This window comes from Bos grunniens, chromosome 10, assembly GCF_055505025.1.
Source record: "Bos grunniens cultivar Pamir isolate PY7600 chromosome 10, Bosgru_T2T1.0, whole genome shotgun sequence".
Classification (NCBI taxonomy): Eukaryota; Metazoa; Chordata; class Mammalia; order Artiodactyla; family Bovidae; genus Bos; species Bos grunniens.
The window spans coordinates 19349711-19368079 of record NC_141174.1 but is presented as its reverse complement, the minus strand read 5'-3'; the positions used below and the strand labels follow the sequence as shown (position 1 = coordinate 19368079).

Below are 18369 nucleotides of genomic sequence, written 5' to 3'. Positions count from 1 at the left end.
TAAGACAAGAAAAAGCAAAGAAGAGAAATGCAAACTTCTTTCTCTCTGGCCCCTTGGGAATTCTCTGGGTGGGGGCTCACTGGTTTTGCCAGCAGCTCCCCTGCTCTTAGCAGATCCTGGATATACATTTTCCTTAAGACTGGTTGTCTGCAAAGCAGGGGAAACAAACCAGAACCCCTCATAAATCAGTCGGGGTCACTGCCAAGAGCTTTGTACACTTGCTGTCCCTGGCAGTGATAAACTCATTGCATCTGGGAACCGGCCAAAGACCCTGAGTCCTATCTTAGTTCTCATTCCCAGAAAAAAAACCTCAGTGCTGCGTTCCCCCACCCCCTGTTTACTGTCTTTGTGTTTCTTAGAAAAAGCTGGCGAGGAGGAAGGAACGGAATTCCATAAGTGGGTACAGCAAAGGCTCTGCTTCTCCGCTTCTTTGCTTGAGGGAGGAGAGGAGGGCAGAGGAGAGTCCTGGATCCATAGACTGTGGGGAAGGAGGCCCCAGCCAGAGGGGCCCGAAGCCACAGTAGGGGGCCTGAGGGATCTGCGTCTTCGATTCCATTTTGCTCAGACCATGACTTCCACCTGCTGTGGTTGTGGTTGTTCCCTCACAGGGAAATTTGAGATGGTCATCGTGATGGCCAAGAGCTAGCAATAGGGTTGGCAGAGTGCGACCACCTCGTGCAGCCCACCTCCAAGAGGCCGTGTTCTCTTTACTGTCTCCCCACATCATCCCTGCCTTGGCTCTGGCCTTGGCAACAAATTGTCAAGATGCCACGTGACATTAGGACAAGAGCAGAGCCCAAACTGTCCCTCTGACCCATGTTGACCCCCGCCACCGAAGAGGGGACCACTGTCTGCTGCGCCTTCCTCCTCAGCCCTGGATCATCCTTCTTCCTCTGGTTGACCAAACCAGGAACTGCGAGACACTTCTTGTCTCCTTAGCTCTTCCTGCCATGACGAGGCTCTTTCTGGTTGTTGGACCAGCATTCCCCACCTCTGGCAGGGAATTCATCTTCAATTTTACCCATTCATAGCACCTTGAACCTGAACTTCTTCCTTGTAGCCCTTAGCTCAGTTAGTCATGCACACCCTTGTGCAATGAAATCCAAGATTTATGACAGCAAGGACCTCTTTTGTCTTGATCATGCTGTGAGCTCAGTGTCTGACACAATGCCAGGCACCTAAGAAATGCTCAACAAATATTTTGGGGAACAAATACTGAGTCATCTGCTTTATTCTGTTCTTTCTCAGTTGACAAATTCTTTCTTTCAATGGGTTTTCTTGCCTATGATGAGTTGGAGGAATTAGCTGGATTGGGGGTGAAATTTGTTCTCAAGGCCAGAAGGGTTGAGCTAGGAGAGGTTTCCTTACTCCTCTTGGGGCAGAAGGGGGAATTTTGTGAGATATTCCTGGGCATTTCAATTCTTGTGACAAATCGGAGCAACAAGCAGGGGGCTGTGGCCTTGGAGAGGGGTTTGGAGAAGGTCCAGGCCTGAGGGACAGGCCTCTCCAGATGACTCAGGAGCCACCTGGCTCTGCTGGCCAGACAGAAGCCATGCCTGAGACAAGAAGAAGGAGACAGTGAGCCATTTTTGCTCTGGGTTAGCATCTGTACCTTGTTGTTCAGCTGCTCAGTCGTGTCCTACTCTGGGAGCCCACGGACTGCAGCATACCAGGCTTCCCTGTCCTTCACCATCTCCCGGAGTTTGCTCCAACTGATGTCTATTGAGTAAATGATGCCATCCAACCATCTCATCCTCTGTCACCCCCTTCTCCTCCTGCCGTCAATCTTTCCTAGCATCAGGGTCTCTTGTAATGAATTGGGTCTTCCATATCAGGTGGCCAAAGTATTGGAGCTTCAGCATCAGTCCTTCCAAGGAATATTCAGGGTTGATTTCCTTTAGGATTGACTGGTTTGATTCCATTGCAGTCCAAGGGACTCTCCAGAGTCTTCTCCATTCATACCTTAGATGTAAATGTTAGGCCACTTTGAAGAGACAAGAAATGCAAAGACCCTGATGTCTCTCGGTCTGGGCTCTGAGACAATTAGGGCTGAATTAAGATGCCCACATAGGGACCTCCTCTGAGTTGAATGTGATCCTCCGTCTCCTTCCATACAGAGAGCAGAAACTGATCTAAACCAAAACAAGTATGGAGCCTGTAAACTTGCTCAGTATTTGCAGGCTCAGACCAGTATTTTGGTGAACCAAAAAGCCGCATAAATTCCGCTAACATTTAACCCCACACTGGATGCTATGCACATAAAAGAGATTAAAAACACATTGTTCCCACAAGGAACTTAAACTAGCGTGGGCTGGATTTTTGTCTGAAATTTGCAGGAAAACACTCACCAACACGTGTTCTCATGAAGCTTATTAACTCAGAACGTATCTGGATCATCAAAGCAGAGTCAGATCGAAGCCAGTGCTTCGCTTCCCTTGGCTCCTTGCAGTGGTCCCATTCCCATGAGGAGTGCTGCACCCTGCTTTTGTAAACATGGGATCATCTGTGCAAGAATGAAGCTGGTGCCCAAACGGGTCCACGTGTGCCCCCACTTAAGATGGCCAGAGAGGGACCCACACGGCACCAAGTTGATGGTTGCTTTCTGCCTTCACTTTCTTTCTGTTTTTTTTTTTTTTTTTTTGGCTGTGCTGGGTCTTATTTGCTGCACATGGGCTTTCTCTAATTGTGAGCGGGGAGTACTCTCTACTGAGACAGGCTGGCTTCTCTTGGGGCGGCTTCTCTCACTGCAGAGCACAGTATTCTCTGTTGTGTGGGCTTCAGTAGTTGTGGTACACAGTCTTACTTGCCCTGCAGCATATGGAATCTTCCCGCAACAGGGATCAAACCAGTGTCCCCTGTATTGGCAGGTGGATTCTTAACCACTGGACCATCAGGGAAGTCCATGCCTTCACTTTCTTTTGAGATGGGTAGGGAGAGGGTTTTAGCAAGCCCTGGATGTAACCCAGCTTCCTCTGGGATGTACCAGCATCTCAAAAATGGCCAGGTACCTCTACAGGGTGCCCCCAACTGAGGAAAGGTCTCTACCTCATCCATCCCCTGGGAAGAATACCCGAGGAAGAGGTCATTAATGACAAGTCCAGCCTTTCCACTGAGCATCCTCTTCACTGGCCAGCTCTTCATTCCTCCAAGCCCTGGGGCCCTTATCCAGCTTCACAGGACGGACAGGAGTGTACATCAGAGAAGATGCTTCCCCGCCTAACAATCACACCCTCTCTAGGGAAAGCCCACCCTCCTTTTAACAGGTCCTCTCTTGGGACAACCAGGCTTTCCCATGCAGCTGTGCTACCTTACATTTCAACTGATAAATAACCCTTTTTCAATCGATAAGCTCCCTCTTGTAATGAACCTGGCTTTCCCTGTCCTTAATGAGGACAGATGTATTAGAAAGGGATCACGAGGCTACAGGAATTAGCTAAAAGTCAAGGGTAAAATCCATTGCCATGGCCAGAATGTAATGGCTCTCGGAGCCCAGGAGGGCACCATGCCACAGCCTCTGGCATATTTGCCCACAAGACCCCATGATCTGGCTCTAAGAGCAGTCTTCCGGGATGGGATGGTGGCCCTGATGTGCATTAACTGACCCAATTGCATCATTGCCTGTGGACTACTTTTTTTAATTAATCTTTTTGAGATACTTTTAGACTCACAAGCACTTATAAGAAATACTATAGAGACATACCATTTACCCAGGTTCTCCTAACAGTAACATCTGCAAAAACCATAGTACAGTATCATGGCCATGATGTTGACGTTGCTACATCCCCTGAGTTTATCAGATTTCCCAGTTTTTCTTGTACTCACATGTACGTGTGTGTGTGTGTGTGTGTGAGGTTCTATACAACTCTATCACATGTGTAAGACGTGTCAAGATACAGAACTGGCCTTTCACCAAAGAACCCTTCCTGTTGTCTGTTATAACCGCACCTCCCTCCCCTCCTGCCCCTCTCCCATCCCTGAAATCTGGCAACCACTCATCTGTTGTCTGTTTCTACAATTTGTCATTTTGAGAATGTCACATCAATGGAATCATATAGTGTGTAAACCTTCTGGGGCTTTTTTTTTTTTTTTTAATTCGTGATAATTCCTTTGGGATTCATCCAAGTGGTTGGATCATCGGTAGTTTCTTCCTTCTTATCGCTGAGCCTGTGGTTTTAATCATTAAGCAACAGTGCATCTCAATGTGGCACCAAGGCCCAATTACAAAGCTTCCGGGACATGATCTTCAAGGATCTTTTAACGCTGAGAAAGAAAATAGGTTTTAGGTGATGTTTTCTGAGTCGGGGAGGCGGGGAGGAGAAACAATGAAGCAAGCATGTTACCTGTTTTTCCAAGTTCACACCAGCATACTTTGGGTTGTTTGTTTCTTTCCTAACAGTGGCCAGTTGGGTTGCAGTTCCCTTTAGTGTTGGGTGACAGTTCTTTCTTGTGTCTTCCCGTCTCCCACCTCCCCAGGAACACATCTACAAGCTGATGAAGAGTGACAGCTACGCCCGCTTCCTCCGGTCCAATGCTTACCAGGACTTGCTGCTGGCCAAGAAGAAGGTATCCCTGGAAGGGCAGCCTTGCCTTTCTTAGCTCTATTGACCTTTGCCTGCTGCTTGCTGCTGGTGTGACGTGAGAATACCATCCCTGGGGTTTTCTTTCTTTTCCCTTTTCTTCTTTCCCTTCTGTCCCTGCTTCCACTCCAATAGAAGACAATTAGGATTGTTACCACCCCGGCCCATCCCGCTGAGGTCCAGGGTGTGGCCTCCTCTCTCCCAGTACCCAGCATCTCCATCTGCCTGTCTGCCCATGGTGGAGGGAGTGACCACCTAAGCGGCCCCTGCAGCTCAGCCCAGGAGCAGAGGGCTGGCTGTGACATCAGCGAACCCCTGAGCAAACCACTGCCGGGTCCAGCCCCCTCCCACAGAATTTCCTGCCCTGATCAGCGCGCAAAGATGAGTGTGAGGCAAGGATTGCAGCAGCCCCCTCTGCATAGAAAGGCTTAGAGTTCTTCTGGGGTGATGGGGCACCAGAAATCCTGCCTGGGGTTGTTGCCCTTTGCTCTCTCCCATCTGCCACCTGTCCCAGAGCATTTGCCTTTTCTTTCAACCAAGAAGAAATGGCATCCTAGCTCCTCCACTCTGAATGAAGTCTTGGTTCCCTGCAGCCCTCGGGGTCTAGATTTGGGGGTGCAGGGACACCCCCCCCCAGCATGCAGGCAGTGAGGGGTGACTGGAACAGGAGTGAATGTGGCTGGATTTCTGGGAGGAGGGAAGGCAGAGCTGGAAGGACAGGGGGTGAGGGAAGGGGGTTGGCTCATGGTTCGTGTGCCAGTGAACACTCTGCACTTTGCGGGTCTGATCTGAGCTCCACGGGGGTTCAGTGTGGCTCTCCTCGCGCCAAACTCCAGGACTCGCGTGCCTCGCTGCTTAAGACCACGTGCATCCCTTTCTTCTCCCTCTTAGCCTCCCGGTGGCAGTCCCCTAGCCTGTGATTGTCCAGCCACACACTGTCCAGTGGCCTCTTTCAGTCATGCAGCCCCTCTTTCTGTGTGCTGTGACCTCATGGGCTGGGAGCCTGTCTGTGTACATGGCTGGTAACCATGTCACTCCCTAGACCAGGAGAGCCCTTGGGTAGCCCTGAGGCCATCCCTGAGAGTCTTAGAAAGAGAAGTAGATTTGGGGGACACCCAGAGTGTCTGAGACCCAGCTTTCTGGGCTTGCATCCTTTCCATCATATGTCACTCCTCTGATGGACAACGTGAAGCCCAGCCTCCAGCCACTCCCTGGCAGGAGGGTGGAGGTGGAGGGGCCCTGATAGAGCGGGCTGACATCCCCCCAAATAATGGTTCTGATACCCAGTTTTTCAAGAAAGGTGAAGACTTTTAGTATCGGCAGCCCAGATCTCAGGGGAGAAGGTCAAAGTGAGCGTTCCTTATTTCCTGCAGCTCGAGACCCTGAACCAATCCCAGTGTGGGAAAATTGTGGGCTCCCGCAGTTGGGGTCACCTGGGCCTGTCCACATGCATGTCCACACACATAGAAGAAGCCAGAGGCCGTTCAGTCTCCTTGTGAGTCTGAGTGCAAAGGGAAAACACACTGCTGCGCAAGGAGTGGGACTGAGAGGTTCCTGTGTCCTCAAGTCCTCCTGTACAAGAAAAGCTTCACAGAGGAGGTCACTCAAGTGAGGCAGGAACAGATGGCCTGCCTGTGACATGTCACCAATGAAATTTATTAGAATTTTCATCTCAGCCCGCTCAAGGGGTGTCCTTGGCAGTTGAAAGCTCTTGTCGAAGCCAATGCCCTTTCAATATTCAGGGGGTAGATGTTTCTAAAAACAGTGACAAGCCTACATTTTCTTCTGTTTCCCCCTGAGCTCCAGGCATAGACTGGAGTTGTAGCTCAGCACTTCCAGGTAGACCCAGAGTGTCTTCTGTTACCAGGGGTGGGCTCACCATGAGATTGACATGTCCAGGTCATGAAGGGATGTGAGCCATAGTCCCAGCTAAGAGGCGGGCTGTAAAGCGGCCTCACTTTTCTGCTCACAAAGTCCCCTGATGCACCGTGGGGGCACAGCCCGCCGATCCTTCCTCCCTAATCCATCCTCTATCCAACTGTCTTAGTCATTCTGATGAGCCAAGTCCTCAGGGGACAGGTGAGCTGGGCTTGGAGGACCCCTCAGGACAATTTGAGGACCCCTCCAGGACAATTTGAGGACCCCCCCAGGACCCCTCCAGCTTCCCTGGTGGCTCAGACGGTAAAGAATCCACCTGCAGCGTGGGAGACTTGGGTTCAATCCCTGGGGTAGGAAGATCCCCTGGAGAAGAAATGGCATCCCACTCCAGTATTCTTGCCTAGAGAATCCCATGGACAGAGGAGCCTGGTAGGCTATAGTCCACGGGGTCTCAAAGAGTCAGACACGACTGAGGGAATAAGCATAGCCAGGAGGCTTAAGTATGATTTTCCAGGGCAGCTCCAAGGGCCTCTGCAAGGCAGAGGAAGCCAAATGAGTCAGGCTGATGGTCCCTGTCTGTGAGTAGCCACTCGATAGCCAGGGAATGAGAAGGACAGGCACAGAATTCCAGCTTTGGGGCCTAGGACCAGCCTGACTTGAGCCACATGGATGGCCCCCAGGTTGCCCACTGGATTGAAGCTGAGTGCTGCCATCCCCGAGTGCAGACTGGGTACGGTGCCAAGCCCAGCACATATCCTTCAGTGCCGTGTCTGAAGGACAAAGACCAGCCTGGCTCTGCTGCTGTGTGTCGTTCGTGTCGCACTCTCCTCCTGCAGTATCCTCTCTGTCTTCAGCAGCCAGCCTAGGGGATAGCACATGATGGCAAGGAAGCCGTCTGACTTTGTCCCCAGTGACACGCAGTGACTGCCTTTTGCCCCCTCGGCTTCCAGCACGTCCTGCAGACCCACAGACCCCCAGCTGCTTCTTCAGCTCTCTAACTTCCATTATTTGCTCTGTGTGTGTCTGTGAGTATGTGTGTGCGTATGAGGGTGTGTGTCTGAGTATGTGTGTCCATGGGAGTGTATGTGTCTGTGAGTGTGTGTTTTGTGTGTCTGAGTATGGTGTCCATGTAAGAGTCTGTGTCTGTGAGTGTGTGTCCATGTGAGTGTGTGTACTCTCCAGATTTCCCAGGCATGGATTCAGGACCCCGGAACTGGGCTCTAGGAAAAACTAGCAGGTATTTGGGATGTAATTCCTCCCCCCTTGGAAAAGCAGGAAACCTGGGGAAAGGGTCAGATACATGCCACGCCCCCTTCTCCATAGAGGAGAGCTGCCTGGCCTGGGGAGTAAGCAGGGCTTTGCCCCCCTTCCTTCTCTGTGTATTGTGGGGGGAGTGGGGGTGGCAGGGAGGGGGTGCCCTCAGCTGAGACTCCCCAGGAGGCTCCTGAGCTGCCTGTCATCTGCCGCCTGCTATGAGTAAACCTTGGAAGGAGTCACCTGCCCAGGTACCGGAAGAGTATTTTCTGTCCAGAATACTCCTTCTGAGACCCGAGACCTCTGGGGTTGCAAAAGACATGGGCAGAGAGAGCCTCCTCGATCTCAGCATACAGAAAGAGCGTCCTTAGGGGGCCTCAAGGATGTCCTGGAAGTTAGCAAACTTTCTGGCTGGAAGATCTCAGAGAAAGTCCTAACCCAGACTCACGGAGGACTTGATGACCTCGCCTTGCGCACGGCCATTTCCTGACATCTCAGTAGCATCCCTCCCGACACCCCACTGGCCCCGGGAGCTGGTCTGGACTGTGTCCCCAGTTGAGGCCCCCAGTTGTTCCCTGCACGGGGGCTTGGCTCTTTGAAAGCAATGATCAGGCATCGCCCAACTGTTCCCAAGGGCCTGGCTCCCAGCTCGGTGGCTCCCACTCCAGCCCAGAAGCAAGATGAATGACTCTTCTAGAAGCAAACAGCCCTCTCCCCTTGCTGCTCTGAGGAGGCAGCCCCATCTCTCCTGGGCTTCTGTTTCTTGTCTCTCCCACTGACTCCTGCATACAGCTCTGGCTGCTTCTCTCTTCCTGTTTTTTTTTTTTTTTCCTCCGCCCTGTTTTGCTTTTGTTTTGGTTCATTAGCTGCGGCTGCTGCTGTTTAGAATCCATGTGTTATCTGAAGAATTTTTTTTTTTCTGTATTTTTCTCCCTATCTTTTTTTTCCCTAAAGCCAGAAAGTGAGCAAGGTCGTAGAACTTCCTTAGAAAAGTTCACTCGCAGTGTGGTAAGTTCAGCTGGTTTTCTTTGGTTTTTTGGCTTTCTTTCCGTTTTTCTCGGTGGTGGTTGTCGTTTCCTTCGGGAGGGGAGGGAGCCCAGTGCTCTTCCCTCAGCACACCCACCCATGGTCTTCTGTGAGTGTCGGTGGCTTCTCTCCTAGGGACCGGTTTGCAAAAGACAAAAGGCCCAGCAGCTCCCCCTGCAGACGGGTGCACGGCCCTCCCCCGCCTCACCCAGCCCCTGGCCCAACATTTGCTCTCCTGTGCAAGGGGGCTTCGAGAAGGAAGGACCACCCCTGCCCCACCCTTGGGGCTGCTCGGTGGATGCACCTTCTGCAGCAGCCCAGGGAGAAGGCCATCTAGCTGGACCATGAAATAAATTGGCTCAGAACTGTAGCTCATAAAAAAAAAATCCAAATTTCCCTCTGGGACTCTGGCAGCCACGCGGGTGTGGGAGGCTAGCTGCTGCTGCTGTGCCGGTGGCTTTTGTGTGTGCAGGAGGCGGCCGTGCTGCATGGGTTCTGGCGGTGAGGTCCAGCTGGCGTGTGTGCGTGTGCGTGTATGTGTGTGTTGGTGGCCTCTGCATGAGTTCCCATGTCCCTGACAGCCCCTTGTTAGCCTCCTTTGCATAGCGTGACAGGGCAGTAGCCAGGGGGTGGCGTGGCCGTGGTGGGGAGATCATCCCCGTGGTGACCGGTGCAGATTCTGAACTGTGGTCTGCAGTCAAGCACAGACTCATCTCCTTTTTCTGTAATGTTCTCTGTAAGATTGGGCTTCCCAGGTGGCTCTAGTGGTAAAGAACTCGCCTACCAATGCAAGAGGCATTGGCAGGTTCCATCCCTGGCTTGAAAAGATCCCCTGGAGGAAGGCATGGCAACCCACTCCAGTATTCTTGCCTGGAGAATCCCATGGACAGAGGAGCTTGGCGGGCTACAGTCCATAGGGTCACAATGAGTCAGACACTGAAGCAACAGCATGCACACATACTCTGTAAGACTGAGGTATAGGGTTTAGCCAGTCCCTACGGGAAGTAGCCAGTCCCCTTCTTTCCTGAAACCAGCTTCTGAGCTCCTACAGCCCAGCTTGCACTGTTCACATGGAACCAGCGAGCAGCCAGGGAGCCAGCATCCCATGCATAGAATTTGTCAAATTTCGCTTCCCAAAGCGTAGAAACCCACTGATGCTAACTTGCCTTTTTCCTCCCTCTGTTGCAGGGGAGAGTCCTTGTAAACCTGACTACTGTGTGATTAGTATCTTTATTTTATCCTTTTAACATAAATTCTAATAATTCTGGGTGGACAGCAACCTGGTCGTTTACCTGGCATAGCTAGATGCATCTTAACCAAATGTAAACAGTTTTGAATTTGCTAGATGTCAGCTTCACAGCAACTCAAGTAGGTGGCAATTACAATATGGGTGCTCATCCCATCTCTTCTTTGGTCTTCTCTCTCTATGGTCTTTCCTCATGAGAAATCAGAACTTGCAGAATGTCAGGCCTGTGATCCCCTGTCTGTCTTCATGGCTGGTTTGCCGCAGCCATACAGCTTCATGCACCAAGAAGCTGCCACGGGCTGTTGGAGGCAAGGCCGTGGGAGTCCCTCCACCCCTGATGGCTGATAGAGAGTGATGGGAACTCATTGCTCCCTCTCTTCTGAGGCCTGGAGGCTGCAAGTGGAGGTCAGGGATTTTGTTGACAAGCCCAGAGTATATTATGGAGAAAGCAAAACTCCTGCAACCCTGGGCAGGCCCTTCAGGTTGACCACGTGGGCTGAGGCTGTGAGAAGAAGCCTGGTCCTCAGATGAGGCATCCAGATCTCGCTAGGCTGCTTTTCATGAGAAGTGGGTGTTGGGAGAGCAAACATGATCTCGATGCAGCTCCGCGAGGAGCATTTATTGACGTCCCTTCTTCCCAGAAGTGGTGTTGGTTCAGTGGTTCTCCAAGGTCTGTTAACAAAGTGTTTGGAATGAGAAAGCACCAGACACCTTCCAAGCATTTGAAGTGTACACCTGGGAGAACTTAGAGAGATGTTTTCAGGGCCAGCTGAAGGAGAAAAATCTCCTAAGCTCCTAAGATTTTTAGAATCTATATGAGAGAAAGCCCAACCTTCCAAACCAAAACGTTCCTAAGTTGCCTGTTATTTTTCTATAAAGACTCTAAAGGGTCATGCATTCTGATTTTTTGTTTCCAGTAGTAGAAATAGAGATGGACTTGTTTCGATCCATCCATCCTCCTTGTGATCTTGGGATAACACCACCTGGGGTAACCAGATGAGGCTGAGTTTGAGGAAATGACCCACAGCTCTAGAGCAGTAGCAACTCTCAGAATACTTGAGGTTTAAGAATGTCATTTTCACAGCCCAGTATTCTAATCAAACAAAATTAACTAGTCAGCCAATATGTCTTGCAATTTGATAGCCATTTTCTGGATCTAATATACATAAAGTGCTTGATTTCTTTGAAAGAAGGTCTACATGAATATTTCATCTTCTGTATACTGTAAACTATAAAACCCAATGAAAGGCTAGTACAATAGCAATAATGGTCCTGGGAAATACATGAAGAAAGACCATCCACGTCATGGGAAAATGAGGGAGTGAAGCTGGGCAGTCCTTGGACCAGGGATGTGAGGCCAGCTGCCATTCAGGACTAACTGGTGACAGGAAATGTTGATCCAGATCGTTCATTATCTTGGTCGGCTAACTTCCTATCAAGACTGAATCTGGGTCCAACATTTCTCCCATGCAGTACTCTTTCTTTTCTTAGTAAAGGAGGAACATTTGGAGAAAGCAAATTGTTCTTTCTAAGACTCCTATATCATGATATGGAGGGATTATCTGTGGAAGGCCACAGAGGCCCTCTTTGACATGGAATCCTAGAAGGGAGTTCAGTATGGTTCATAGAAGCTGCTGGAGCCATGCTAGTTTGAGTGCAGAAGGAGCCTTACGATCCCCAGCAGAGGCATTGTTTTTCACATGGCTCCTTTTAATGGAAGCTTCATTCTGAGTCATGCAGAACTGGAGTAGCAAGTAGCAAATAGGGGTTATGCTGTGCCAAGGCACTGTGTACTTTGGCCACCCAGAGCCATAGAGCTGGCATAAAGGCCTGCTTTTTGATAGGACCAGCCCAAGTTCAGAAGCAAATATCATTCAAAGTCCATGGCATGGTGCAGCCAGCCCATAGTGCATCTTTATCCAGAGCAGAAAACAGGATCCTTCTGATGGGCCCAACCCCACAGATGCCCAGCTGGCCAAGCAAAGTGCAGCTGGATTTCAGCCCCTTCTCAACCCTCATCTGCCCTTGTACAGTGGATGACTCACACCATCATACAGGGGGGCCCTGGTCACAAGAGCCCTGGGCCCGGGAAGAGCTATGACACATAGCAGGTTCTTAAAGTGAGGGGGTGGGGGGCTGCTCAGACCTGGCCTCAGATCAGATGAACGGAGCCTCTTTCCTCCAGCTGTGTGCACTGGGAAGCGTCCTTTCACAATGGCTATAAAATATGAAAGCCATAATAGGAAGCTTCTGTAGACTGTGTTTGCATTGCCTTCCATCTCCTCCTCAGACTCTCTGGTTGGAAGTCCCTTCAGTCTCTAACTGAAGACCACTTCGCACTGCTCAGGACCAACCAGCCTGCCATTCTCTGCCATCTCCCTGGTTTTGCAGTCAACAGGTGACCTCGAGGGTGTGAAGGGGGCCAGAGGGGAAAGACTGTCCATTCCACTGCTCTCTCTTGGGCGTGTTCATTCCTTCACAGTCTACTGCAAAGCAAGGGCCAACTCGGACACAGAGGACAGAAGGATGTGTGGGAGGAAGGCAAGAAGTAGCAAAGGGCCATTAGCCAAGACTCAACAGCAGCAACTGGATTATTCCTCTTCGGGTGGTGGCTGAAGCCATCTGGTGAGAACTCCAGAGGAGGAACTCTGAGGAGGAGAAGATAGAAAAAGTCCTCCGCATCTTTGTACCAGGGACAGCACTTAACTTAGAAGTGGCAGCCCCAAGGGACGGTGGCATCAGCCTCCCTGGACACCTTTGCCTGGGCGCTCAGCTGAAGCCCCAACTGTCCTCTTGAGAGCCTCATCGGCTGTAGCCTCAGGCTCCCAAGATGGACAAAGGAACAGCTGGTGCTGGAGGCCTCAGAGGAGAGCAGAGATGAGAACCAGGTGTTCATCCTTCTCCTAAGAAAACATCACAGTTGGTCTTTGCCAAGGTGCTCCTAGGAATTGAAACAGTAAGGGCCGGGAGCTGAGGGAGCCTTGGCATGCACCAAGCGGCATCTCCATGACAAGCATTTCAGTCCTGCCTGCCAAGGAATGCAGCGGGGAAGTCAGATGGAGACCAGGAAGCCCTAGGAGCCAGCTGTCACCCGCCTTCCATCTCCCTTTCCCCCCGCCCCGCCCAGAAGCCAAGGAAAAGCTCTTGAGAGTAACCTCCCCCCACCTTCTGGGCAGCTCTGCACGCAGAAACCCCCAGCCCCAGGCCCAGGTGTTGAACCGGAAGTGGAAGGCTGAGGCCCTCCAGGCAAGGCAGAGGGCAGGCAGCCAGGGTGATCAGCCCACCCCCTCCACCCACCCACACACAGCAGTGCCTTCTCCCTGCCTGGAAGCGGCTTCCCCTCCCCCTCAGCCTGTCGGGGCAGAGCCTTGGGCTCTGCTGAAATGAGCTCTCAAACACCTAGACAGCAGAGCCCCTAGAGGGCCTTGACCTCAGTTGAACAGATCCTTTCAACAAGGAACGGTCGGCTAAAAATCTTTAGAATTGCTTTTGATTGCACACAGTCCTTGGGCCCCGTTGGGATGTTAGGGTCACAGGCTATATAGTGCCAGCCTGCTCCCATCGGATCTCAGAACCCTGTGATCGAGCAGCAGTGAGACCCGGGTCTGCCTAGAGATGGAGGTGAATTTCACAGCTGTGCTTGGGAGGGAAAGCATGAACTGGTCTTTCCTAGGAAGTGAGGACTTCCCCTAGGACTCTGGGAAACTCTGCAGAGCCGTGCCCAGGGTGACTCCTGCTTCCAGCCTCAGCCTGCTAGCAGTGTGACCTCAGGCCCATCGCTAGCCCTCTCTGAGCCCTGGTTTTGTCCTGTGTACATTGGCATGGACTGAATCATCTCTAGGACCCTTTGAAGCTGGGACGTTCTATTGGTCTGTGCTTCTCTCCGTCCTGCGATTTTCGAGTTGTGCTAATCATCCCCCAGATGAGAGAGGAGCCTGCCCGAAAAGTGGCTGCCCACCCTGGAGGCTGGGAATTAAACCAAGGAGAGAACTGAGTTCGGTGTCCATTTAAAATCCTTTGACAAGGATTTGAGGATCAACACTGGCAGAACTGAGTGCCGCAGCCCCCTGACCCCACAGGCCCCATCCCTCCATCGTTTGGGGCTCATTCCGCACCGTGACCCCTGGACAGCAGGGAGAGAGAAGTTGCAAAGAGCAGGTTAAGCACCGCACATCCTGTCAACCACGCCAGTGCTGCAGTGCCCACCCTTCTGGGACGGATGCCCAGCTGGGTGTGTGTTGGGAGGTGGGGTGAGATCAGTTGGGCAAAAAGGTGGGCCCCATGCGGGTACTGCCACGTCACCCTGGGCATGGGGCAAGGGCATGGGAAAAAATGAAGTGTGAGCATCGGGGGACCTCAGCGTCACGCTGCTGCCCTCCTGCAACCACCCCTTCTGGGTCCCTGGAGACCTCTGGGCTGGCTCGCCACTGTCCTCTCAGAGATGCTCAAAAAGAGGTCACAAGAGGGCGTGTTATCCTGGTCACAGTCAGCCGTAGGTTAAGTCTCTTCCAGTCTCTATTCCTCTGTCTCCATCTTGGGTCCAAGTGAAGTTTGAAAAAGCATGTTTACTCTTTTAGTTTTGTAGCTAGAAAAGGAAAATGTAAAAGTCTGATTTTTGCAAACCAACGATAAAATGTTAAGATGGCTGAATCAGTTTGGCTGGCAGGATACAGAGGCGACAAAGAGATAAAATGGTTCTCCATGAGGGCCCTGGAGAAGGTCTTTCTGAAACCCTGGGGAACGGGGAGACTTTTATTTATCAAAAAGGTCAGAGGTGGTCATTTTTGAGAAACCCAGCCCTAGACCCTGCCACTCCTCTGGGAAGGAGGAGCCCCCAGCTATTGTAGCTGATGGTTCATCTGTCAACCAAAAGCAGCCAAAAACCCTCTCCCTGCGGAGTGCCCACTCGAGCAAAAGTGCACCAGTGACTCAGCCCCCGGACACAGGGGAGAGCTCGGCACTGCAAAAACCGCTCCCTCCTCCTCACTCTCCCCCACCCAGCCAGCTCCTGCCTTCCCCAGACCCCAATGTGCCGAGCAGTCAAGTGAAAGACTCCTGTGAGGCAGAAAGGCACAGCTGTGTGTTTACAGCCACTGATTCCGATCCAAATCGCAGCCCTGCCAGTCTCCCGCAAGGCAGGCTGGGGGCAAGCCGGGGATGGATGCGCCAAGCGGGAAGCTATTTCGGGAGCTGACCTGCAGCCCTTTGCCTTCCTACCACCTCCCCCCAACCCCCCACCAACTCAGGAAAGACGTCCTTCTAGAAGGAGCTCCCACTTGAGAAGCGGCTGATGGGGTTGTGGGATTTCAGCCTGTTCCTTGTCACTTGTGAAGTCAGATTTCTGGCACCTGTCCCCAGGCAGCCACGCGAGGACAGCCCAGGGCTCCCATCTGTCCAGTGAGAAGGCAGAGGGTGAAGGTGACCGACGGCAGGGCGCTTGGCAGGATGAGCAGCAGGGAGGGCAGGCCTGAGTGGGGGACGGGTTGCCTGTTTCTGCCCAGGACAGAATCTGCCTTGGACCTGCCAGGGGAGATGTGGCATCACACAAGGGGCAGGAGAGATACCTCCGGGCGCTAGCCAGGCTTTGGAGTAGCAGGAACCTAGGAAGCAGACCCGGAGAAGGCAATGGCACCCCACTCCAGTACTCTTGCCTGGAAACTCCCATGGATGGAGGAGCCTGGCGGGCTGCAGTCCGTGGGGTCGCTAAGAGTCAGACACGACTGAGTGACTTCACTTTCACTTTTCACTTTCATGCATTGGAGAAGGAAAGGGCAACCCACTCCAGTATTCTTGCCTGGAGAATCCCAGGGACGGCGGAGCCTGGTGGGCTGCTGTCTTTGGGGTTGCACAGAGTCGGAAATGACTGAAGCGACTTAGCAGCAGCAGTAGCAGGAAGCAGACCAGACTGCCAATGTCAAGGTCAGGGAGAAGAGACCCAATTCTGCTTGTGTCCAAACCGGAGGGTTGGAAGTCAGAGTACTCAAGGTCTAAGGACTTCAAAGGCTGGGAAGTAAGATGGCCGTGGCATTCCTCCAAAATGAGCTCCTGATGAAAAGCAACGTGGGAGTCTTCCCTGTTTGAAGGAGCAAATGAGCACTTTGGTTCTAACTGGGAAGCGCGGTATTCTGGAAGAAAGGCAGGATACAAATCCATAGGAAGGAACAATCCCTAAAATGTTGCTATGAGGCAGAATGCTAACTGGGACACCACAGGGGAGCTGAAAAGAGCTTGGAGCAGTGGGATCTTGAGTTCAGTGATATTACCCGAAGGCCTAGGAGAGAAAGACCCTGGAGTGTTTGTTTTTGGGCTCCCCAAGGGATGAGAGTGGCTCAGACGGTAAAGCGTCTGCCTACAATGCAGGAGACCCGGGTTCGAGAAGGAAATGGCAATCCACTCCAGTACTCTTGCCTGGAAAATCCCATGGGTGGAGGAGCATGGTAGGCTACAATCCATGGGGTCGCAAAAAGTTGGACACGACTGAGCGACTTCACTTCACTTCAAGGGATGGGATGGTAGGACGGGGTGGAGAGTGTATAGCTACCCCGGCAGTGCCAGTGTCCAAATGGCTGGTGAATATATAGATCTATGTCCATGGACATGCAGTTTCTGATTGTGGCCGCAAGGGTCCAGCCACAGCCCTGTCTAGTCCAACATCCTTTTTGATGACTCAGATGAAGAGACAAACATGCCAGTCATATTCAAAGATGCACACCTAGAAGGTAGTGCTCATTTGACAGGTAGTATGGTCTGCCATGTTAAGACCATCTCCTTCAGGTGGAATGATGGGTCCAAACAACCAGGTAAATTTAACCAGATAAAATTTATGTTAAAAAAAAAATTCAGTCTCACAACTACAGGATGACATTCCTAGCCTTCACTGTAATTCAAGTTTTAAAAACTCTGGGGGTTCTAGTTGACTGCAAGCTTGATAGAAGTAAAAGTGGGAGGCAGTCACTTTTTTAAGTATCTTTAGGTTGTAATAACAAAGTGGAACGGTCAGAAGTGCTCCATTGTTCTCTGTGTTGCTCTAGACTGTGTTGAATCGTGTTTCCAAGCTCTCTTATTTTATCAGGAACTTCAACAAACTAGAGACAATTTAGAAAAGAATAGCTGGGGACTCTGGAAGCCCAGTCAGATGAAACTGAAGTAGATAAACATGTCCTGCCCTGGCACTAGTGGTAAAGAACCTGCCTGCCAATGCAGGAGAAATAAGAGACGCAGATTCGATCCCTGGGTGGGGAAGATCCCCTGGAGAAGGGCATGGCAACTCACTCCAGTACTCTTGCCTGGGAAATGCTGTGGACAGAGGAGCCTGGTGGGCTACAGTCACAAAGAGTCAGACGCAACTGAAGCGACTTAGCACGCATGCAAGGAGATTCAGACTCCATCAGGAACTATCTGTGTGTTTGTCTCCCAGAGCGAGTGGGCAGTTCTGGATTGTTTCAGACAGAGCTAGAACAAATGGATAGAAGACATGGGCAGGGTCACTCTACTAATATTCTAACAGTATCAACTTTCCAGGGGTGGAATATGTCACCTCAAGGAACAGGGAGCTTTCTGGAAACAGTCAGATGTTGAATGGCCAGGGATATTGTAGAGCAGGTTCTATACTGGATTACACCCACCTCCTCCAAGGAGAATCCTCAGATGCATTAAATATTTGTGAAACATTGCATGTTATCATAGGTTTATAAATAAACTATGGGAAAGGAGAACAGATCAAATGGAGTGAGTTTGCTGAGACTGGAGAAGAAGGATCCAGAGGAGTCAGGTTTGACTCTACCTCGAAGGAAAAACTAAAGCTAGATTATGGTAAAGTCAGAGCAAGACCACTGTCAAGAAGTGGAATTGCTGCCCTTCAAGCAATTGCAACTCAAGCAATTGCAATTCAAGCAAGACAACATCATCCTTGCCTTTTGTTTTTGGTTGTTTAAGCCAATCACTTGAGCCCTGGGCAACAAGGCTCTCTCCCCAAATGCCTGGGAGGAGATTAGTGAGCGGAGGACACTCGTACCCATGGGCTCAGGGAGGCTGAGCACAGCCGGTGCGTTCCCTGGCTCTGCACTGGAGAAAGCTTGGCCTGACATCATCCCCATCCAGAAAGGGTGTTTTGTTGAGAGCAGAAAAGAAGATCGAGCCGGTCACCTTTACCCGATGGGACTTGCTGGTTCCAGTGGACAAACTGGCAGCCACCTTTCTCAGCCGGGCCAAGAGCAGAACACACCCCTGAGACTTTAGAGCAAGGGAAATTACGCTCATGGGCCCCTCCTCCTGGGCCCAGCCGTAAGGACTCATCTTCAGCCCAACTCGGGGAAGGGACGAGCTATCCTGTCACATTCTTTCCCGCTGTCCTGAGGACCAACCTGATTGCAAATGACACTCCCTCCT

The 18369-nt window shown here is 51.4% G+C and overlaps 1 protein-coding gene across 23 annotated transcripts in view; it reads left to right on the top strand.

The window, feature by feature from the left end:
- RGS6 (regulator of G protein signaling 6) overlaps window positions 1-18369 on the top strand; it is a 611989-nt gene that overhangs the window by 576464 nt on the left and 17156 nt on the right. For 14 of the 23 annotated variants that reach the window (XM_086319934.1, XM_086319935.1, XM_086319941.1 and 11 more), the window contains 2 exons: window positions 4474-4563; window positions 8664-8717. In XM_086319934.1, coding sequence (XP_086176060.1) covers window positions 4474-4563; window positions 8664-8717 — 144 coding nt within the window. Of the gene's footprint in view, window positions 1-4473; window positions 4564-8663; window positions 8718-12271; window positions 13976-18369 lie in introns of those variants that run through there. The other 9 variants (XR_015134069.1, XM_086319956.1, XM_086319953.1 and 6 more) reach the window with 4 other exon arrangements.